Source organism: Priapulus caudatus, unplaced genomic scaffold, assembly GCF_000485595.1.
Source record: "Priapulus caudatus unplaced genomic scaffold, Priapulus_caudatus-5.0.1 Scaffold948, whole genome shotgun sequence".
In the NCBI taxonomy this organism is placed as follows: domain Eukaryota; kingdom Metazoa; phylum Priapulida; class Priapulimorpha; order Priapulimorphida; family Priapulidae; genus Priapulus; species Priapulus caudatus.
In genome coordinates, this window is record NW_014578009.1 from 89,126 (window position 1) to 114,464 (window position 25,339).

The 25,339-nt window shown below is 43.9% G+C and overlaps 2 protein-coding genes across 2 annotated transcripts; one reads left to right on the top strand and one right to left on the bottom strand.

Annotated features, from left to right (window-relative positions):
- Positions 1–2,377: 2,377 nt before the first annotated feature.
- Positions 2,378–7,455, bottom strand: LOC106814592 (mediator of RNA polymerase II transcription subunit 26-like). The gene is made up of 4 exons (XM_014818934.1): positions 7,296–7,455; positions 5,393–5,467; positions 4,574–5,046; positions 2,378–4,486 (listed from the first exon to the last, which is right to left on the bottom strand). The coding sequence occupies exons 1-4, from the start codon at positions 7,431–7,433 to the stop codon at positions 3,340–3,342; spliced, it is 1,833 nt and encodes a 610-aa protein (XP_014674420.1). The 5' UTR covers positions 7,434–7,455; the 3' UTR covers positions 2,378–3,339.
- Positions 6,982–25,339, top strand: LOC106814593 (histone deacetylase 3-like). Its single transcript, XM_014818935.1, is given in 15 exon segments — positions 6,982–7,640; positions 8,402–8,484; positions 8,706–8,804; positions 9,020–9,145; positions 9,714–9,826; positions 10,203–10,336; positions 11,575–11,655; positions 13,338–13,392; positions 13,428–13,472; positions 18,893–19,041; positions 23,316–23,395; positions 23,932–24,021; positions 24,023–24,061; positions 24,063–24,094; positions 24,343–25,339. Coding segments are annotated over 15 exon segments (1,254 nt in total). The 5' UTR covers positions 6,982–7,585; the 3' UTR covers positions 24,416–25,339.

The following is a 25,339-nucleotide window of genomic DNA, read 5'->3' on the forward strand; positions in this document are numbered from 1 at the left end:
TGTGCTTTACGCTTGTGTGTGTTTGCGCGCGGGCGTGTTGTGTAAATAGCGTGTGCGGTACGCGTGGGTGTGCGTGCGTGCGTGCGTGCGTGCGTGTTGTGTAAATAGCGTGTGCGGTATGCGTGGGTGTGCGTGCGTGCGTGCGTGCGTGCGTGCGTGCGGTATGCGTGGGTGTGCGTCTGCGAGATAAGCGGCGACGACCGGTGGCTGCAATCGCGGGACTATTTCTCCTTCACGTGTTTCGCATTGTTAATTTAAAGGAGGCGTGTCGGCGTTACATCCCATAATGTTGTGTCGCCTACTGAGTAGATGGGTTCCCGGTAGTTTTTGATAGCAAGAGGAATGGTCGAGGCGCCAGTCTAACAGTGCAGCCTGCCGTGGGAGAGCGCGCGCAAGTGGAAGTTTAGTGGCCCCGGGTATTTTTCCAGTGGTGGGTGGGAGTAAGGACACGTACGTACACCTCCTTTAATAGGACGTTTCAATACAATGTGGTTGGTGTGTAACTCTCCACCGCAGTTACAGAGTTTATAACGTTGTTGCTGTTGTCGTTGAGGTGTAGCCAACGCGGAGCTGTGTTTGTTTGATCACTGAATCGAACTTGGGGAGAATTTCACTTTTAAATTAGATGTGTAATAAATATGACTGATATGTCACGAGTTGTCGATTATGCAAATAAAGAACGTATTTTATCAGGAAGGTTGATTGCCGTGACGAAGCCTCGTTTCCGCTCACTCGCCCCATCCGTTTACGCAAGAAGACGCAGCAGCAGCGAAAAACACGACAATGACTCGTTTTCCTTTTTAATAATTTTATTATTTATTGTCAATACACCTATATTACAAAATGTTCGAGCAGCCTGAGAGAGAGGCAGCCTACAGCGTTGTAACAGGGTTAGCCATGACGCGTGCACAAGGCGAAGTTTCCCCAGTTCCCAATCGCCCCTCAATGACCAAGTCTATCCCGATTCCCAATCGCCCCTCAATGAACCCCCCCTCCCCTCCCACCGTCATCACGGCGCGCGACAGGCTACTCGTCGAGAACTGATCGTGCGCGCACGCGCCTTCATTCTTTCTGCACACGGGTTTCACTCTAATACACACATATAATTATCACAGTTGATAAGATGCACGTTATCACTAAAGCAACCTTTAAACATCGGCTGCAGCGGCGGCAGCGTGTGTCAGATATCTCCTGCTCATCCTCGGCTAGATAGACGGGCGGCGAGCGGAGTCGCTCGGTCGCAACTGCTAAGCAATGTATAACAGCGACGGTGTCTGAACGTTTCCCTCGTCCATAAAGAATCCCCCGTGATGTGGCGGCGGCGGCGCATGGTTGCATAGCACGCCGCGTCACCACTCAGACGGTCGGCAGGTAAAAGCACCACGTAGCAACGCTCACGACGATAAAGCACGCGGCGGCGCCCCCTGGACCCGCGAATCACGCAGTGACCAGGGGTCAGGGGGAGGCGCGGCTAAACGTATTAATATTGGCCGACATGAGACTCTGGATTATTCATCGTGTCGTTTACCACTCCGACCACCAGGTGGCCTCCCGTAGCTGCAACGACCACGCACTCACTACACACATACACAGTAGCACATTGAACACCACTTTAGCTCTCCTATATATATATCTATATATAATATAGTTTCGTTGAATGACGTTTTGATTTCACAGTGAAATGACGTTACAGATTCTGCCTCGCGTACGCGACAGTGGGCACTGGCGCCCTCTGCAGGCACCGGCTTGTTAGCTTCGCGGTCAGACGCAGGAACACACGCCGACACGGGGAAGGGCGTGAATCCTCGCAGGTGCGCGTGTGAGCGAACAACGAACACGTAGGCACTGGTAAATTCTATTGCTTTCGTATATATGAACACGAGCTGCGATGGCAGATACGGCCGCTGAAACGATACCTGACGAAACGGAACAGAACGATGCTACGGACACTTGCCTCTCAGTGTACTTGCACAAAAAATAATTATTCATCATATTTCACAGTTATCAACCCACAGTCACAGTCTCAGTCGCTTCCGCCCACGCTCGCAAATCATAGAGAAATGTGTCGCCTTCCAGAATAAGCATATGCACGCACGCACGCACGCACGCACGCACGCACAGACATATATATACATGTCAAATAATGTCATGTGAGACTTGAGCACGCTGGCATTGCTGCTCTCACTAATCAAATTTAGTCAGTAATCTCAAATAAACACGTATTGAAAAGTTTTGTGTAATGAGAAAATTCTCAACCCTGATTCATAAGGTTCCAAGGTTCTAAACCCAGGCCATCTTAGATGATTGACTGGAATGACTCGATCCCACTTTCCTACTCTATCCCTCACTTCCCATCCCACCCTTTCCCCCTCTCTCTCTCTCTCTTCCACCCCTCCCCCTCTCTCACCTCCAGTTATCTCACTCGTTGCACATGCACATAACGTACATGACCAACATTCAACATGGGTCCAATCCCCGCTCTGCACCAGTTGTCTTGCTTTCGAGTCTCCACCTTACCGAAACAATCGCTGAAAGTCTGGGAATTCACAAACGAGGATAATTTTGCCCAAACCACGTCTGTGCGATGGCAGCGATCGCAGCGAATCAAACATCTCGGTCGCTCGTACGGCGTCTGTGTTTGCGTCAAACCTGCGGCCAGGCAGCAGCAGCAGTCGGGGAAACCTTATCACAGATGCATGGAATGTCGGAAACTGGTTTAGAAGCCCTGCCCCGATATTAAAAAAATTACATGTCCAATTGGCAATTACAGGCGCGCGCGTGCACACACACGCCTGCATGTACATAACGACCCACTGAGTAATCGCTAACTCCAGTAGAAGCTCTACATCGCACGGACTACACCGGTGACACAATATCTGCCAACAATCACAACCCCCACCCCCGCGTCGGCCCACATACGCGCAGGCGTCACCCACTGTATGTGGAAAGGAAATTAGTTTTTTTTTAAATAGAGAACGGATCTCAACGCGTAACTTAAGAGGCACCAGCATCAGGTAATCGGCCGCTCACTCACTCACTCACTCACTCACTCACTCACTCACTCACGCCCCACGCGTATGCACACACCCACCACACGCAAGCACGCACACTCAACACGCGGACACACGTACACACACACGCACACGCACACACTCATGGATGCACGCTCACTACGCACGCCCACCACGTACGCACGCACAGCTTTCGAAACCCCACAGCTCTCTATCCTTCTCCTACGGGCTCTCGGTCCATATATTCGATAATACTTTTTTTAAACAGGCAACAAAATATAAATAGGTATTCGCTGATATAATATATATATATATCGCATTTCGTTCCTCATTCGTCTATATTTACATAAGGCAGCACGTGAACGAATTCACCAGCGTGCGAGGGATGAGAAAAACACAAATTCCAGTCCTTCCACGCCCCCTGGTGGTCGTACCAACCATTCACGCCCTCCCACTGCTCGTTGCATATCCTATCGACCTCCTCCTCTGTCACTGGCTTCCTCTCTACCTCCTCCGCCTCCTCTCCTTCCTCCTCCTCCTGCTGCTGCTCCTCCTCCTCCCCTGCGACCTCCCTCAGGGGTGAGAGCTGGCCGTATATCGCGCGTAGCTCCTCCTCTATCGTTACGCGTTCCCGACCCGGGAGCGGCTCCGATTTGGCAACTGGTGACTTAGGGTAGGTGGCGCTAGCATCGTTCGATCGGTCGGGATCGTGGTCGAGCACCCAGTCGGGTAGCGGTGGCCCCGCCTGCCCGCCGCCGCCGCCACCAGGGCGCGCCTCCCGCCCCTCGAGCTTAGAGTAGATGAAGGAGAGGTCGACGCCAGACGCGACCTTGGATAGAGGTCGCAGCGTGGGGGAGTCGGGTCGCGTGGGCGGCTCGCTCGCGCTGCCGAACGCCGACGCGGGCGGAGGCCGCGACGTCTCCAGGAACTTGGCGACCATCTCCGTCTTGACCTTGGAGAGGTCGGTGTCGGAGGCGGCGGGCAGCAGCGGCGACGACGCTGCGGCGGCGGCGGCTTTCCGTCGCGTGTACTTACGTTTGCGCATCGAGTCCGGGATGACGGACGCGCGTCTGCTTTGCTCCTCGTCGTGCGTGAGGTCGCGGATTCTGCGCGCCGCGATCGCGTCCATCGTCGGAGAGTTCATCATGGACGCCGCCGGCGTGTTGTGAGCCTTCAGCCCCGCTATCAGCTCCGCCGTAGTCTTCACCTTCGCCAGCTTCACCCCGCCGCCGCCGCGGGACGGGGTCGCCACCTCTGACGTCGCCGCGTCCGAGCGCGTGCGCCCGGGGTCCGGCGGAGAGTCGTCGCGACATTCCTGAGGTGCAGCGAGATAGCGTGCGTCCGCGCCCAGCAGCGTCCCCGGCAGCAGGCCGTTAGGGGGCGCCACCGCCGTCTCGACGCCGCGCTTGCTGACGCTGTTCGCGTGCAGCTTGGTCGGCGGCGGCGACGCGTCTGTGTCGCTACGTCTACGCTTCCTGTTCGCCGTGTTCGTTTCGCTGAGATCTTTACCGCAGCCGCCGCCGCCGCCGCCGTGACCAGAGGATGGCTGCTGCTGCTGCTGCGGGGTGGGCGCGGCGGCGCGTCCGCTCGCGGGCGGAGTCCTGGAGCGAGCGCAGGGGCTGGACGCGCGACTACCCGCGCTCCCACCGGGACTGACTCTGCCGCCGTGAAGGCCGGGACTCGAAACTCTGGAATTCGTTGCGCCAGCGCCGACCAATGTCTCGCTAGAAACAGGACCAACTAGTCTTCCACTTGATACAGCAGTACTTGGAGTTTGGAGACCAGAAAGGTCTGCGTTAGATTCCTGTGTGCTCAGTGACGCGAGACTAGCGGATCGGCTCATAGAGGGCGTGCCGGGCTGACTCGATCTCTTCGCAGGTAACGTAGTTCCCGCTCTCTCACCGTTGACGCCCGCGGTGTGCTGCGGCAGCGCCAGCTTCTGCCATGTCTTAACCAGCTTCTTTGCTCGCTTAGCCAGTGAGTCATTGCTAGTTTTCTTTCGCACCTCGTTGACATACTTTCCGAGCCTCGTTTGCTGAAAAATGACGACACCAACACACGAGTTAATGCCAGGTTTTAAAAAAAACGCTCGCAAAAAATACGTTAATCTGTTACTATTTACAGCTTATAATACCTTGCTCTGCTACAATTTAAACCCACGATTGCTTGTATTCAATCTTCTGTGCATGATCAGTGCAGTGCAAAATTGGCTATAATTTAATATCATATCAATTTTAGATTGAACGGTGATGAGTCATGGGTGTGTTGTGTATTGCCACAGACAACTGTCCGGTAAATACTGCTGACCAAACCAGAACTGTGTGAGCTTGTACAACCTATGCAGTTACAAATGGTATAAAGCTGCAATCTGCGATCATTACCTCCAAGTCTTCGCGTGTGATAGAGGCCTTCTCGAGCTGAGAAATGACAGCAAGCACTCCTGGCATATCAACAACCTGTCGAGACAATAACAAATACACGTGAGAAAACACAAAATATACTGTACCGTCTTTAAATTAATAAATAAATAATAAATAATAATAACAAATACATGTGAAAAAATCCCATTACCATGTGCTTACAATCCTTACATTCAAATGTGATATGATGCGAGACGGTGCAACACAGTTTAAACGTGTCAGGGTTTATGTTAACTGATGAAGGCAAGTTGCAATCAGCTTCAATCAAATGTGTGGAAAAATAACTGACTGCTCTACATGCTTCTTCATAACGTATAGAAATTTTACATGTACAGTCCGACCTCCTTTATCCGGCCATCCGTTATCCGGAAATCTCTATTAACCGGCCACGATCTCGCAGTGTATGTTCTCTGTTTTTCATCCATTTCCACCTAAAAAACCGTACGTGTGTTTGCGTGTGTTCGCGTGCACGTGTGTTGTCCGCTCGTGTCCGCTATGCCTCCGGTAAAATTTCTGTTCTATTTCATTTTATTTCCATTTCATATAAACCATAAAACACGACAGTTTGTTACAAATAATCATAGCAACGAGTAAATACATTATCACATGCATAAACCCTACTGAACTGCATAGCAATGCTGTGTTTGAGCATAACTCTCATATCCGGCCAAATCCCATATCCGGATGGGTCCCGACGTGGCCGGATAAAGGAGGTCGGACTGTATATGCATTATTATGATGACAGTGTATTCCTAATTCTGATTGCAAATTTTGGTTGTCTATTTTTAAACCTTTTAGAGTTGACAATGACTTTATTTTTAACCCCAAATACATTCTAAATTACCATTATAGGAATTACATGGGATAAAAAGCAAATATTAATCAATACAACAGGAAATGTTTACATTCTTGTTTTCAATCAGTCAATTTGGATGCTTTTTCGAAAGAAATGGGATTAGATTGAATATCATTGATAACAGCGATGTGCAAATTGAAGCTGGCCAATTTCTTATTAAGAATGGAATAGATTTTTCTATTTGAATAAGTTTTAAATATTTTAATAATCCTCAAAGCTACTAGTACTACCTTTGAAAAGATGTACGGTACTTCACTACTTGGTGCAGTGCCACACAGGGTTACTATACGTGTATAAAATATACATTAGTAAGGTGTTTGCGTGTCTGTGTTTAGGTATTACAATACAGGGCTTAGGGGCTGTTAGTGTGTTACGTGTTGGGTAAAAAAAAATTTTTTATACAGAGTCTGTCATGACGTTTGAGATCAAATAAATAGAAAGCATGAAAACCAATTCACTGTTGTCGTGTTGATACATAACAGGTATTTTCCATGCTACAGAATCCACGGCCGAGATTACGCGAGCATATCAACGACGATAAACTATTAAAACCGCGAAGAGTCGGTTTCGCTAGCTTACTGTATCGGCTGCGCTGCCTTCATGCCACCGTCTGATACAATGGGACACATCAGTCGACATTCTCTAGCAGCCAGAATATACCCGGCATGCAACGCGAATGCGGCATTCATTTTGGCGTACCGCCTCGCTTTCGCACTCGGCTGGGAGACGACATGCGAGGAGATCATGCTGACACATATTTTCAGCTACCGATATTCTGCTTAACTATGAAGTGAAACTAGGAAATTTTGGTACTAAAAGGAAAGGCGCATCTCCAGCTTCAGGTTTATGTGAAATACTGTGAGGTAATCGACAACATATCCGAGAAAACTGCGCAGCAAGTGTGCGAGAAAATGAGAACAAAAGTTCACCGAGCAACAATTTATCCTTTCATCTGACACCGGCAGCTATTTGGCATTTCTTATACAAATACCTACGAATATTTCTTACATTGTGATCCCGATCGATTGCCTTCAGTAGCCTCTCCTTAATTTCACTGGCAACGTACTGCATGGGGTCGTGAGACGGCCTAAAAGTGGCAGACTTCGTCCAGCCAATTCGCTGTACATCCACCAGGATGGCGGACATGTAGGCATTGGGTAGCGGATTCCCAATGCCTTTTGGGATACATGTTACCGATTGTTGACGATAGGAGTGACGCTGCTGTTGTTCGGATATTGTCGGAAATCGTTTTAACCAATTGAAAAACAGCGTTATATTTTGTGCGTTCCGAAAGTAAGATGGCAAAAAGCGTTGCATATTTTTACGATCCCGACGTTGGAAACTTCCATTATGGCAAGTATTTATATTTTTTAGTCTTTTTCGACGTTCAGTAATCGGGGGTTTGGTTTAGAGTATAATTATAAAGATTAAAGTCGTCATCATGATTTTATATCTTCACAGTCATGTAGTTAGTGATTATCGCGTTTCACAGCTTACCGAGCGAATATCGTGTCAATGAATGAAACTAAAAATAGTTTGCAATGACGTAAACGAATTTGAGCTCATGATTTATAGCAATTATAAAAGTGTTTATGTATATATTGCGATACACATATTTAATGCATATATGAATTCTTAAAATTCAATAAATTGGAACTTGGATACCGGTAAGGTTCAAGTTTGTGTGAAAGCAAGCAGTTGTGCAGGGGTAGAAATAAGGAGAAAAAAAACGGTGGACCACCTAGTTTGAAATTTAGATGGTCTTCCTAAATTTGAAATTGTTCTCTAAAAGTAATGCGGCGTGCAAGCGTAAGAAAGAGATTTTACATGGTGATAAAAATGTAAAATGGTTTAATTATTCACCTACATTGAATGTATCAAACGATACAGTAATTGTTTATTCACTTTAATAGTATATTGAAACGTGGAAACTTCAAAGAAAATTACCGTAAAATGTCACCAAAATATTCAATGGTTCGTCGGACCAATGACTTTAACCTCCTGATTATTTGATGGCCCCGGACCATCGGACCATCGCTTATTTCGACCCCTGGTTGTGTAATACTAGTTAATTGTATAGATCATGGTGATCATGGCATGGTTTTGCTTTTCAGGGCCCGGACATCCTATGAAGCCTCACAGATTAGCCTTGACACACAGTCTGGTTTTGAATTATGGTCTTTATAAGAAAATGAAGGTAAATCATTGTATTATATAATACAGCAAAACTGCCTTAGAAGTTAGTACCCTGCTGTTAAGATAATTGACTCGCTGTGAGTGTGTATGCATGTGTACTAATATATCCAGAAATAAATGCATACACACCTGTGCGCACAATCACACATCGCAAAGCACTTCGGTGCACAGTTTGTTCATATGTTAATATATTTGCATCACAGTTGTGTGGATTACTTTCAGGTGTACCGGCCGTACAGGGCTACGATGCACGACATGTGCCGGTTTCACTCTGATGAGTATATAGACTTCCTCATGCGTGTCACTCCACAGAACGTTCAGGTAATCTAGGTGATGTGACAGCATCTCAACGTCGTGGAAACTTCCATCTCACAGAGGGAAAAAACCAAACAGATACTAGTGTTCTGAATCTGTCAATTTGCACCTGATTCGGAGTTAACACAACACTGCTATTTCAAGATCATTTAATGTGCAAATTATATGTACTTGCTAAACACAATGTTTAGTTTTGTATGTTATGTTATTTTTTTTCTCAGAACTTTACGAAATGTTTGAGCGTGTTCAACGTGGGTGACGACTGTCCGGTGTTTGAGGGTCTGTATGATTTCTGCTCGATGTACACAGGAGCTTCCCTGGAGAGTGCCGTCCGTCTCAATAATAACGTAAGATCCACATTCACATGTTAACGTATCAAGTTAATGAGTATGCGCTAATGGTTTTTCTATAAAACACGTACGAACTTCGGATGCTCTGTAATGTTTGGTGAGGGTAGAGTGTGGGGGAAAGGTTAGGATGGAAAGGGTAGTAAAAATTATGAATGATAGAAGCTATGAGATGGTTCATTCTGAGCATGAAAGTTTAGTGTTACAAAGGCTGATTTTTTTTAAATCATTTTCAATAAGGCCAAAACAAAATATATGTGTGGTTACCGTTCCATGCCGGAAAAAAATAGGGTAGGTAGGTAGGGAAAACATTTTATTTTTTTGAAATATTTTATTTACGAACCATGTCCGAAGGATGTGCATTTTGTGCCTTTTGAAGCAAGAACTATCCAATTCATTTTTTTATTTTTTATTTTAAAGAAAATTGGCAATAAAATGTTTAGGGTCGCTGGGAATAAATAGGGTTGGTCGGGAAACCGTAACCACACCTATATTTTGTTTTGGCCTAAATGCAAATTATCAACTGATCCGGTTATACGATTAATTTCACTGCTTTTATTTATTTCAGAACTGTGATATTGCCATAAACTGGTCTGGTGGATTACATCATGCTAAAAAGTTTGAGGCGTCAGGGTTTTGTTATGTCAATGATATTGTCATCGGAATATTAGAACTTCTAAAGTAAGTGCACTATGATTATCTGTGTATACCTAGGGTATAGGGTATAGTGTAGGTGGGGTTTCTGGATGTTCCTACCATATAATTACGCTTGATGTTGGTTAATGTCTAATAGTGACTGGTTTGAAATCAGGCACAATATTATCGGATATTAAATAATATTGTGTTAGCTATGTCTTTATATCTCTATAAACACTAGTATTTTATATGTCACTATAATATTGTTCATACATTTCATTAATTGCATGCAAATATGTACATGTTTATATATAGCGGTTGTTTACTGACTGTATTTATTATACGTTATAATATGCTGAATTCTCGTATAAATGTTATATTTTTATTAATGTTCGTATTTATTCACATTGATCTTTTACAGGTACCATCCGCGTGTGCTCTATTTAGACATTGACATTCACCATGGCGACGGTGTTCAGGAGGCATTCTATCTCACAGATCGCGTCATGACGGTCTCCTTCCACAAATACGGAAACTACTTCTTCCCCGGAACAGGTATGAATTCAGCTGATGTACCTTTTGATGTAACTAGTGACAGGCACATCTTTGGGATTGAGGTAAAAAAAAAAAACGGTATTTGTTTTGCACAGGCGAGTGAAATATGTGTAAAAATAAACTGATATTCTGATTGATGAATTTCTCTTAAAAATGTGTTGATATGTCTAGTTGCCACGGTGAGCATCGTATGCACATGCAGGGGTAGAAATAAGGAGAAAAAAAGAGATGGTCCACATGACTATCTAGTTTGAAACTTAGGAAATGGTTCCCTCCTAAATTTCAATTGATTCTCGTAAAAAGTACTGCGGGTGACAGCGTAGAAAAGATTTGTACCTTGTGATAAATGTGTTTATTATTCCCTACGTAACAATGATGTATGAAACGATACAGTAATTGTTTTATTCACTAAGCCGATTATTTGCAGAAGTTTTCCAGCTGTTTTATCACTTTCACGTACCTAACTTTATGTGCTTGAATACAGCAATTGGTCTAGAGAGTACAATAAAAATAGGGCTTAGAACCTTACTATTCACGAAAACTGCGATTTCGAACTAATCGGTTTTGTAACATTCGTTTTCTTGTATCTTGAACTAAGGAAGTACGATTAGGACTATGTGCGCCAGCCCGTTATCTGCCATACCCCAGATGCAGGCAACGCATTGTTTGCAATTCTATCACCACAAAAATAAGTTTACAATTCTGCCATTAGCATTGTCCGACCGATAACAATGCATTGCTGTTACGATGTGTTTCAATTTTCATATGCGCTATAACTGCTAATCTTGTGTATATTTTTATTTTGGATTGTAGATCCGTGATATTGTTCGCTGTCGGTTGGACTATATTGTGGAACGAATATAGCTGGGGGGTAGCTTGGGAAGAAACGAATATGCTGAATTATAGTCTCAACTGACAGGAAAATACTATTCAGCTCATATATTTCGTTTTTCTGAGAAATCTCGACAATAGATCATTTTAATATCCATTGGAGGTTTGAAAATCAAGCATTACCGTAAATGGGCAAATATTCTGGTCACGTCGACGCAATTGACTTTGAAGATTGATGGTCCTCACTGATGTATTTGGATAGGACCCGACATCGGAAACCATCGCTTATTTCGACCCCTGTTGTTTGTCCATTTGTTCTATTGTTCTATTGTTACTTGTATCTGGTGCTTTTCATGTCGTTCTTTGATACTGAACGTAGTTCACATTGTAGTGTGTTTGCTTTACAGGCGACATGTTTGAGATCGGAGCAGATAGTGGCAGATATTACTCACTGAACGTCCCGCTGAAAGAAGGGATGGACGATGCCAGTAAGTGAACATGTTTAGTATAAGTGAGAACTGAAAGTCCCACCGCCATATTGGGGTCAAAGTGCAAGGGGTATAGCATTGCCTCGGCACACCATTGAGAAGTACGCGAAAAATGGCAACAGACGTGCGTTTTTACTTTCTGCATTAACGCAAACATTGCACAATATCTCAAATTAGCACAATCATATTTATAAATGTTTCTATAAACAGAAAGGCACCTGTGAATTGAAGTACGATGTTATTGAAGAGAAATATAGATGAAAAACCTAGACGTTCCGACGCAGCCGTTATCTTTGTATTAGACTGGTCTGCGCTCGACAGTTCCACGCTACGTCAGTGGAACCCGTAGGATTATAGAACGGTAATCCATGGAAAATCGTAATGAAATTCACACGTTTATTTTTGTGTGCTGGCACACTCGTGTGTCATTCCCGATTGTAGCGTTTTCCTCAATTCCAGGAATGAGTTTTGCTGTCGCTCTCTCATAGCCCAGCGGTGTCCACCCCCTACATTTTAGTAGTGATTAGCACCATGCGACTGAAACAATCGTGCCCTCCCCCCCGTACTTCAATCAATGCCGCCCCAGCTAGCAGGCACGTATACGCAGCGTCGATGTGCACAGCCACAGACGCGTGTCTTTCGAGCCGCTTTTTTTAACGACCTTTGAAAATATAATGGGAGAATGTTGTGCGATAGCGCCCTGGCTCAAAGGATGTTAGGAATATTACACAACTAGACATTTTTTAGTTGTTCAATCGGGCAACTAGCCAAACGAATAACTTGTCCGACATAGAGTTTCACTTGTCCTGAGCCTCATATCATAGCGCTTCGTAATCCGCCATGAATAAAAAACAGCTCACAATAACCAGCCTATTTTATCAGATTCCTTCTAACTAAGACTGAATCAGAACACACTAAATGCCCTTATGATGGTGTCTGTGGAAGGCCCATCAGCTCAGGACTTCCCCTTCCATGAGGCAGCAGATGCCTGGGCAGCAATTAGGAAAAGGAAACTAAAGCCTTTATTACGATATTTGATTTTCTACTCGGTAACGGTGCTCAATCCGAATTAAATATAGCGAAATATAGTTTCACATTATAGTATATTTATTTGCATTTTTCGCACATTGCTTTATAACATTTGACTGGTTACATTCACACTAGTATACAAATTGAAGCAATGAAAAATGACTCATCACCTCATGACTCTTGCTCAACGAAATTATTTTTGAAAATATACGTGCATAAATTTTTGTGGGCAAATAATGCTCCAAAATAAGGCTCAGATTGCCCCAGAGCGCATCAAAAACGCCTGAGCTTCCACGCGCTCATAAGGCGGCCCTGGCCGCGCACAACGTTACTTCGCGCTCCACGCTCGGATTGTGCGCTTCGCGGCACATAATTTATATTAATATCTAAGGTACCTCCTCTCTAAAGTTCGCCAGTTTCACATGTTTGAAATTTTACGGTGCTGTGACCACCTGCGAGCATTTTATTATAAAACGTGATGTATTATCTAGCATTGAACCCATTCTGAGTTGGCAGAAGTCTTTGGCTTTTGAATCGATTCTAGCACGTTGAAGCATGATGTATGAAGCTATAAACGCAGGAGATGATTCTAGCACTCGTGAACCCATGATGTATGAAGCCTATTAACGCAGGAGATTTTTCGTATTGCATGCGTTACAATCAGATCTTTAGCGATCGTCCAGGATGTGATGGACGTACCGCACCGGTGTATCGTGCTAGCAGTGCGGGGGCCGACTCAGCAGCGGTGATCGTCTCGGTGTTCGGAGCCTCACCATACGCGCGCACGGCGTACGTCGTTGTCAATTGCTAAGCTTGCCGCTGTTTAGTATCACGAGCGTTCGTCAGGCATTGTCAGTATCAACATGGTGATACTGTCATTAGTATCAACCGTAGTGTCGCTGTCTTTCGTTGTATCGATGTAGTTGCTCCTTATTGTTTAGTATCAGGGAGTAGATAAAAGGGAATGGAGTGTGATCAATATTAAACAATGGGAAATTCGTCATTTACTAGCCTTATAATCACCTACGATTGTACTAGCGTAACTCATCCAACTTTGAGCTGCAAACGCGGACACAGTACGATTTCGCCCATTCATCGTACCACAATCGTTTCGCTCATATAGACACTCGCAATCCGGTAGATACAGACTAAAACATACGACACGATTCTCCAATCTTGTCCATTTATTCACCGTAGCGAGCGCTATAATTCAACAAAAGGCAGCTACTAACCACACTGGCCCACTGCTTCGTTCACGCGAGGGCGGCTGTGGCTCGGCAGGGGAGATTTCAATCGTATCTGCTGCTGATAGCGGATGGACGTGCGGCGGTGCCGGCATGCCCTGCATATGACATGACAAAGGCATACATTGTGCTGTCTACGGCTGGTCAAAAGGTTATCTCGCCGAGTTGTTGCGTTGATGGCCTAATCCCCTGCTAGCCAGCAGCGGCCTCGCTTCCAGTGAACGCATAGCCGTGGCCGAGTGTGTGTTAGTAGTGTGCAAGGAGAAGAGGCGTAGTTTGTAGTTATCAGTTTAACGTATAAATAATCAATGAAGACCATATACGAATTTGTGTTTCAATTGAAAGGAAATATATGTTTACCAACCCATACAGTCGCCATCTCGTCGTCCCGTCCTGTCGCTGCTTCACCGTCAGTCCCAAATCCTCTGCGTTCAAAATGGCTCTTCCCGTCCCTTATATATCACGCTCTTATCAAATCACTGTCCAGCTCTACTTTACCTCTAGGCCACTCAACACACCACTCTCCTTTGTTGCAAAGCATACGCGGGAAGGTACATATGGTCGACATCTGTATACGTGTCACCTCAAGCATCCGCAACATATCCGCGGCCGTACCCTACACCTAACTATTTCTCATTTGTATGCCAAACGCCCAAACCCTTCTCTCTGTAAAAGCCAATCTATCTACAGATTACTAAGCCAATGTAGAGCATCTGTACAATACATATGTAAAAGAGACGTTACATTTACCTTCCCCTTCAACAAAACGATTGCAACCCAGCATCGATTCAGCGCCCGCTGATTACTAATCCTTTAACTAACTCCCAAGCCCCCTTTTCTAACACACACACAGACAACACACACATCTGTTCTCTGACGAAAATAGAGGCCCAACAATAAATAATTTCCGGTCTATTGTCCATCATACCGTCTACAACAACTCCTTCTATGGAACACATCTTCCCCTCCCCACATAAGTAACTGTACACAATTTTTAGCACAACGCTATTACTACGGTTACCAACCAGCACCATGGTATCCACGCTATGGCTTCACACTGCCAGCCAACAAAATTCTCACTGACCACAATGATTAAATCCGCATACTTGACACGAATTGGCCAAGTAAACCAATCTGTGCAATATACAATTCTTAAAAAAACCCTTGAAACGACCCCTGAAAAGAGAGAAACACACACAAACTACCCAACCCAATGCAACACAACAACTCAATAAATTACGCAGCACGCTATAACGCTGAAATAGAAGCCCCAAAACTTCAAAATGTTTACGCCGTAATACACTATACATACTGCTACTGAAATACATCAAAACACCATACATAAAACACAATGAAAATACATATCCAACTGCAATAATACAATATAATAACTTCTTGATGCTTCCGAACGATGTTACGATGTTTACAATGTCCTCCTGGTTCTTGATGTTTGAATCCTCTGCGCTGCTTCTTCTATGCCGATTTGGCAATAATGATAGTGAGGACGTAACTTGTCTAAATGTGCTGGTGGCCATTTAATTTTGCTTCAGATAATGTCAATGGGTTTATGCCAAAAGTTGTTCACCAGCACTGCCCAAAGCTGCCATACACCATTTAGTGTTTGTGGGTATACAAATATTGTTTCAAAGAACATTGAAGATCGACCACTCTGCTGAATTCTCGCTGACGTGATGCGTTCGTTGAAGTATTGACGTTACTGAAGTGTAGTTTTCCGCTCCTTGCCAACTGATATACTGACTGCCGCCTCGATGTCCGCCGAAATTTTGAGCAAGACTCTGTGTAGCGGCAGATTCGCGCGATGTACTTCCTCTCTAATGTCCCCGCAAACTGCAAGCAATTTATAAAAAAAAAAAACCCGAACAGTATCTCTCTCCTACCCGCGAATCACTTATAAGCCGATGGCTTTAATAATATCGTGCGCACACATATATCAAACCGCAATTCCTATGTAATACCCACACTCAAACTCCTTATCCAACCATCTACATCCAATTTACTAAAAGCGACGACATCATTCAGAATTCAAAACAATGTTTCATTCTTACCTTTTTAATCCCGTTTTAATGCTAACATTTAAATCCCTTTCACTCCTACCACAATCATTTCCTACAGCTTATAACTAACCTATATCACCTCGCACCATGGTCCCCGATACTAGAACCATCAATGCTACCAGCAATATTAAATCACGGTATGATTAATCATAAATACAGCATATCAAATCATCATAATAATAATACTAACAGACTGGCACTTCAGAAATATCTTACACTATTTACACTGGTACCATACTCTCAACTCCACAACCGTACCGCTGCCACCTCAAAACGCCTTTCAAAATTTCCACTGCGACATTCTGTAAATGCTATAATTCCCACATAATGCCTTACACTGCACGCACACCGTAACTTTGTGTTCGCCATCTTATAACCTTGTTTCTACTATTTATCTGGTAAGTTTAGAAAAAATATTAAATGACATTCAACCATGCAGTTGTCTGCGAAAACACGACCGTGCTCGAACGAATTTATACGGCTTCCGTTCCGTGCATGCCCCACCCCATTGTGACTGTCGTCTCCCACAAAAAGTATAACAATACAGACCCTGCATGTGCACTCATGGAACAATGGCACAATCAGCGCTGCACGGCGTTGATCGGCTGCTTGGGTTTACCCGTAGAGCTCCCTGCTCCTCTCAGACGCTTCTTAGTCTTAAAGAACTAAGTACCTTCCTCATTTCCCGGGTAAGTGTTGAAGAGACTCCATCGCCAGCATTCGCCGTGGATTGTGTGTAACCGAGCCTGTTTCGTAAGAAATTTTGAATCAAACATGTTACAATATGATGTTTCCTTACTATACGATCATCGGTTAGCTAAACGTAACGGTTTGCGTACAGAAATGCGTCATAAAACGTCACTCTTGTACCCCGACGTGCAGTCCTAGACCGATCATTGTGTGGAACACGACTTACACACCGCTTTACACGTTGATTAAAACTGTGCGCTATCGTTATACCCGCCCATGCGCCATAGCCCATGGCGACATCTAGCTGCTTAAATATCTCAAAATATACTCAAATCAAAAACAATTCCGCTCAACCCGCATTAATGCTATCGAGTTAGGTGACCGCTGAGATTCAGCCATACGTTACGTTAATGCATTCAGCGAACACATGACTACTAGTATACGCTAGCTACATCGACACCACTATACCTACTAACCATACATACACACATATACTAACCTGTAAGCTCGTGTGAAACAATTCTACCTGTATCCGGATTTATTATTATGAATATTGCTGTACCGCCTCATGCAAATAGCCTATAAGTATCTCCGTAACATAACATCAAGAGTGGACTAAAAGAGATTGCACTCTCTATTATGCAGCTCCTGAATAACATGCCACCCTTTTGGATACAGGATAAGAACATGTGTGCAATGTATATATACAGTATTTTCACTATCACTTGTAATATTACACGCTGGTTAAACTATCGTTTTTAACTTTACTTAAGATTGTATATATGCCCGACACATTTGCTGTTTCACTCACCGATTTACGTATCTTCGTCTCGTTCAGCTCTTGTTCCGTCCATCTTTTGCTTCGTCGCTTTCTTCCTCCTCCCATCGTACCGCGGTGATATGTATTATAGCGTGTACCGTTACGTTGTATTTGCAAAACCCAGTCGCGTTCGTCACGAGCGACCAAAATGTAGAGCGTGGTTTGTATGTATAATTTAAAGGTATAAATATATCCAGAAGACATATAGAATTTGTGTTTCAATTAAAGGAATATATTGTTTACAAACATAACAGTCGCCATCTCGTCGTCCCGTCCTGTCCTTGCTTCCACAGTCCAGTCCCAATCCTCTCGGTTCAAATGCTCTCCGTCACTATATATCACAGCTCTATCCGAATCACTGTCCAGCTCTACCTACTCTCAGCCAATCACACACCACTCTCTCCCTTGTTTCAAACCTATTACGGCGGAAAGGTACATATGGTCGACATCTGATATACGTGTCAACCTGCACATCCGCAAACATATCGCCCCGCCCGTACCCAAACCTAACTATTTCTATCTGGCTATGCCAAACCCCACCCTTCTCTCTGTAAAAACCAATCTTATCTACGATTACTAAGCGCAATTGTGACATCTGTACAACATAATGTAAAGAGAGAGTTACAGTAGCCTGGCCTTTTTGAATTATAGGCTGCTCGCTACGGTTGATTAATCGACAAAAGATTGGCAGAATGCGTTGTCGTATGTTTTAGTTCTGTTATCTTCGTGATTGCGATGTCTAATTGATGGAACGATTTGGTAGGGCGATGTATGGCGAAGTTACTGTTGTCCGATTTGAGCTCATGTTCGATGATGTTACGCGTAGTAAAATCGTAGGTATTATAAGCGCTATAAATGAGAATTTCCCTTGTTTATGGAGTCACACTCCTTCCCTTTATGCTACCCTTGTTAGTATTAATGTAGCGTCGCCATTGTTAGTATCAACATTACGTCGCTGTTGTTAGTATCAACATTACATCGCTGTTGCTAGTATCAATGTAGCGTCGCCAGGTGTGCAATGGTTGCATTGTTATCAATGTAGGGCGTACGCTTCTAATCAATTACGACGCATTGTTAGTATCAATGTAGCGTCGCCATTGTTAGTATCAATGTAGCATCGCCATTGTTAGTATCAATGTAGCGTCGCCATTGTTAGTATCAATGTAGCATCGCCATTGTTAGCTGCATGTTTTTTTTTTTGTTCTAGCGCATGTTAGCATTGATCGCCATTGTTAAATCAATGTAGGCTTGGCCATTTGTTAAGTATCAATGTAGCATTGCCTTTGATCATGTATCGCATATCTCAACATTACGTTCATCGTTAGCATCGTCTTTAGTATTGTCGTTAGCATCATCGTCATCTTGCTCTCTCGCTGCAGGGACTGTGTGAAGTATGTGAAGGGCTTCAATGTTCCCATCATGGTGCTCGGCGGCGGCGGATACACGGTGCGTAACGTCGCGCGATGCTGGACATACGAAACATCACTGCTGGTAGACGAAGACGTCAGCCTTGAGCTACCTTACTCAGGTCAGTAACTACCTACCGTCACATTTACTCAGGTCAGTAACTACGCTTACTCAGGTCAGCTAACTTACCTTACTCAGGTCAGTAACTACCTTACTCAGAGTCGAGTAACTACGCTACTCAGGTCAAGTAACTGACCTTACACATGCCAGACTATACTATCTCGCCTTACTCAGGTCAGTAACTACCTTACTGCAGGTCAGTAACTATCCTTACTCCAGTCAGTAACTACCACTAGTAGACATACTAGCAGGTCCATAGCTACTACTAGGTCAAACTACCTACTCAGGTTCAGTAACTACCTTACTCCAGGATCAGTAACTAACGCTCTACTCAGGTCAGTAACTACCTTACTGCAGGTCAGTAACTACCTTACTCAGGTCAGAACTACCTTATCAGATCACGTAACTACCTTATACTCAGGTGACTATAACACAGATACCTTATACAGTACTACCTTACTCAGCGTCAGTACTACCTTACACACAGTGATACTACCTTACACAACAGTCAGTACTACACTACACAGAGTCAGTAAACCACCTTACTCAGGTTCAGTAACCACCTTTTTTACTCAGGTCAGTAACTACCTTACACACAGTAACTCCTTACACATAGGGTCAGTACTACCTTTACATCAGGTCAGTAACTACTTACCATCAGGTCAGTAACTACCTTACTCAGGTCAGTAACTACCATTTTTATATTTTATTTACACACAGTAACTACCTTACTAGGTTCAGAGCCTACCAGGTAAACTACCTTACTCAGGTCAGTAACTACCTGCTTCAGGTCAGTAAACTACTTAGCTCAGGTCAGTAATCTACCTTACTCTAGCGTCGTAACTACCTTAAATCATGTCAGTAACGTATCCTTACTCAGGTCAGTAACTACCGCTTACTCAGAGTCAGTAACTACCTTAGCTCAGCGTCAAGTAACTACCTTACTTCAGCTTCCAGTAACTACTTACTCCGGTCAGTTAACTACCTTACTCAGCGTCAGTAACTTACCTTACTCAGGTCAAGTAACTACCTTACTCAGCGTCAGTAACTACCTTACTTTAGGTCAGTAACTACCTTACTCAGGTCAGTAACTACCTTACTCAGGTCAGTCACCAGGTCAGTAATACCTTACTCAGTCCAGTAACTACTTTACACACAGTAACTACCTTACTCAGGTCAGTAAACTTACCTTACTCAGGTCAGTAAACTTACCTTACAGTTACACACAGTAACTACCTTACAGTTACACACAGTAACTACCTTACTCAGGTCAGTAACTACCTTACTCAGGTCAGTAACTACCTTACTCAGGTCAGTAACTACCTTACACACAGTAACTACCTTACTCAGGTCAGTAACTACCTTACTCAGGTCAGTAACTACCTTACACACAGTAACTACCTTACTCAGTCAGTAACTTACCTTTACTCAGGTCAGTAACTACCTTACACACAGTAACTTACCTTACTCAGGTCAGTAACTACCTTACACACAGTAACTACCTTACTCAGGTCAGTAACTACCTTACTCAGGTCAGTAACTACCTTACTCAGGTCAGTAACTACCTTACACACAGTAACTACCTTACTCAGGTCAGTAACTACCTTACTCAGGTCAGTAACTACCTTACTCAGGTCAGTAACTACCTTACACACAGTAACTACCTTACTCAGGTCAGTAACTACCTTACACACAGTAACTACCTTACTCAGCGTCAGTAACTACCTTACTCAGGTCAGTAACTACCTTACTCAGGTCAGTAACTACTTACACACAGTAACTACCTTACTCAGGTCAGTAACTACCTTACTCAGGTCAGTAACTACCTTACTCAGGTCAGTAACTACCTTACTCAGGTCAGTAATACCTTCTCAGGTCAGTAACTACTTACTCAGGTCAGTAACTACCTTACTCAGGTCAGTAACTACCTTACTCAGCCGTTTCAGTAAACTACCTAACTCAGGTCAGTAACTACCTTACTCAGGTCAGTAACTACCTTCAGGTCAGTAACTACCTTACTCAGGTCAGTAACTACTTACACACAGTAACTACCTTACTCAGCCGTCAGTAACTACCTTACTAAGAGTCAGTAACTACTTACTCAGGGTCAGTAACTACTTACTCAGCGTCAGTAACTACCTTACTCAGGTCAGTAACTACCTTACTCAGGTCAGTAACTACCTTACTCAGGTCAGTAACTACCTTACTCAGGTCAGTAACTACCTTACTCACAGTAACTACCTTACACACAGTAACTACCTTACTCAGGTCCAGTAACTACCTTACACACAGTAATACCCTTACTCAGGTCAGTAACTACCTTACTCAGCGTCAGTAATAGCTTACACACAGTAACTACCTTACTCAGGTCAGTAACTACCTTACTCAGGTCAGTAACTACCTTACACACAGTAAACTCTTACTCAGCGTCAGTAACTACCTTTACTCAGGTCAGTAACTACCTTACTCAGGTCAGTAACTACCTTACACACAGTAACTACCTTACTCAGGTCAGTACTATACTCAGGTCAGTAACTACCTTACTCAGGTCAGTAACTACCTTACTCACAGTAACTTACCTTACTCCACAGTAAACTACCTACTCAGCCGTCAGTAACTACCTTACTAGGTCAGTACTACCTTACTCAGGTCAGTAACTACCTTACTCAGGTCAGTAATACCTTACTCAGGTCAGTAACTACCTTACTCAGGTCAGTAACTACCTTACTCAGGTCAGTAACTACCTTACTCAGGTCAGTAACTACCTTACTCAGGTCAGTAACTACCTTACTCAGCGTCAGTAAACTACTTCTCAGGTCAGTAACTACCTTACTCAGGTCAGTAACTAACCTTAGTCAGCGTCAGTAGCTACCTTACTCAGGTCAGTAGCTACCTTACTTAGGTCAGTAGCTACCTTACTCAGCGTCAGTAACTACCTTTACTCAGGTCAGTAGCTACCTTACTCAGGTCAGTAACTACCTTACTCAGGTCAGTAACTACCTTACTCAGGTCAGTAACACCTTACTCAGGTCAGTAACTACCTTACTCAGTGTCAGTAACTACCTTACTCAGGTCAGTAGTTACCTTACTCAGGTTCAGTAATGCTACCTTACTCAGCGTACACGTTTTAGCTACCTTACTCAGGTCAGTAACTACACTTACTCAGGTCAGTAACTACCTTACTCAGGTCAGTAACTACCTTACTCAGGTCAGTAACTACCTTACAGTTACACACAGTAACTACCTTACAGTTAGTTACACACAGTAACACCTTACTCAGGTCAGTAACTACCTTACTCAGGTCAGTAACTACCTTACTCAGGTCAGTAACTACCTTACTCAGGTCAGTAACTACCTTACAGTTACACACAGATAACTACCTTACAGTTAGTTACACACAGTAACTACCTTACAGTTAGTTACACACAAGTAACTACCTTACAGTTAGTTACACACAGTAACTACCTTACTCAGGTCAGTAACTACCTTACTCAGGTCAGTAACTACCTTACAGTTACACACAGTAACTACCTTACAGTTACACACAGTAACTACCTTACTCAGGTCAGTAACTACCTTACAGTTACACACAGTAACTACCTTACTCAGGTCAGTAACTACCTTACTCAGGTCAGTAACTACCTTACTCAGCGTCAGTAACTACGCCTACTTCAGGTCAGTAACCACCTTACTCAGGCCAGTAACCACCTTACACACAGTAACTACCCTTTCTCAGGTCAGTAACTACATTTCTCAGGTCAGTAACTACCTTACTCAGGTCAGTAACCACCTTACTCAGGCCAGTAACCACCTTACACACAGTAACTACCTTACTAAGGTCAGTAACTACCTTTCTCAGTGTCAGTAACTACATTTCTCAGGTTCAGTAGCTACCTTACTCAGGCCAGTAACTACCTTACTCAGGCCAGTAACCCACCTTACACACAGTAACTACCTTACTAAGGTCAGTAACTACCTTACTCAGGCCAAGTACCACCTTTTACTCAGGCCAGTAACCACCTTACACACAGTAACTACCTTTCTCAGGTCAGTAACTACATTTCTCAGGTTCAGTAACTACCTTTACTCAGGTCAGTAACCACCATTACTCAGGCCCAGTAACCACCTTACACACAGTAACTACCTTACTAAGGTCAGTAACTACCTTACACACAGTAACTACCTTCCTCAGGTCAGTAACCTCAGTCATAAAGGAATTAGTTTTTTTAGGTTTATTGTTGATCAATGCATGAGTATTTTATTTGTCTATTGCAGAGTATCTGGAATATTTTGCGCCCGATTTCTCGTTGCATCCGGACATTCCAGTTCGCATAGAAAATGCTAACACACGACAGGTATGCTTCCTCACTGCTGCATGAAGTCACATCAGTCGGATTGCGTCGTCGGAGCTCAGTAGTTTTAGTATGATTCAAATGGAGCGTACGTGGCACCGCATGCCGCACTCACGCCAAACATCAACGTCTATTTTTTTCCAACTTTGAAATTAGATATTATAATTCTGGGCTTCCCGTTCAATCACGCGCTCTATTCGAATGCCCTGTTGTAAGTAAACCACCAGCCGCGTACACCCGACAGATCGTAAACCCGGAGCTAATCCTTACATTACACCTAGTCGTGTAATCGCTATAGTCAGACATACATGTTGATCGCTATGTGCGAATTTGTCGTTCATGCGAGTGATGAGTTTCACTCATTCTTATTTAATCTCAGTACTAAAAGTAGTACTATCAATCACCACAGTCCGTACTATAAGTTCTTCTGTTTCTTCACGCGCAGTACTAGGAGTCGTGAGTTCCGTTTTTGTTTTTTTCCCACGGTCAGTACTTGGATTATTACATCAAGGTTTCTGTGTTTGCATTTCCACGCGCAGTACTTGGACTACGTGAAGGTTTCTGTGCTGGAGAATCTGAAGATGATTGAGCACGCGCCGAGCGTACAGATGCAGGACGTGCCGCACGACCGTGCTCGACCTCGAGAACACAGAGGAACCCGACCCTGAATGTCTCCAACCACCAGAACGACATCGACGCCAGGTGAGAGGAGGCGGGGCGAGGATGAAGCGGGGGAGGGGTGGGGGTGGGACGGTGAAGGCAGGGATGGACGTGGGTGTGCCGGTCGTGGAGCTAAGGTGGGGTAGTGGTGCGTGGGGGCTGGGGTGGCAGCAGTGTGGGGGGTGGAGTAGGGTCGGTATGGCTGGCGCAGGACGTACTAGGTGCTGGTGTTTGTAATTGCCGGCAACGATTGAGCGTTGATGCTAACTCTGCGACGTGTCACGTTCCAGAGTGGATGCTCCCAATGAGTTTTATGATGGCGATAAGGATCAAGACCGGGAGGATGGATTCCTGGATGTATGATCCCAGCAGCCGACGTGTGCGGACACTCACGTTCATTAAGACTCTAGTGTGGGTAGGCGTGAGTCGCACGGTCGTGTCAACTGAAAGCCTACCAAGTAAAGCAATAGAGTTTAGTCGCTTTGTAAATATGTCTTCAACCATTTGGATGTGCTCGGTGGTTTCTGGATATCAGCGTACCAAACTTTCTTAGCAACGATCTCATCTAAAAAAGAGAGCAGTGCATAGGTTGGTTTCTACAGATTTATAAAATGCAAATGGGAAATTTATTTATCACACTTGAAGCTGAACGTTTACGGGTGCTTGTTGTGACCTTTTCACTTGATAGCTTGGCCGGTCGGCGTATCAGCATCGATGATGCGTTACACTCTCATGAAAATTGCAGCGTATGTGTCATCCTGGAAATACGCCGGTTAGTTTACTCTCAGTCTACTTCGTCTTTTATCCACATGCGCTATTTTCACTTCTTAGTAGCGTACTGGTGACCTATAACTTGATAATTTGCATTTATTGTGAATAATATTATTTTTGTACATAGTATACAGTGATAGATATATTGGTATATAAGTGACATTGAAGATTAATGTTACATATATCATATTATGTGTAATATAGAATATTACGTGAAAATGTTATTTCATCTGTGCCTGTATTGAATGTTGCCCATAAAACCTATGTGAATACTAACAGAAATACAAATAATAATACTATCATTCTCCCGCCTCCGTGTGTGTATATATATAATGATTTAAAGCAAATTCTTTTTTTCTATAAATATTGATGTACAGCCAAGTCATTTTATTCAATACAATTATATAACATTTCTTTATATAATACGGCCTATCCGACATTTCCATGTTTTGATATGATTATTGTATATGTATTCCATGGTTAAAAATAAAAACAATTGTAATGCGTGATGCAATA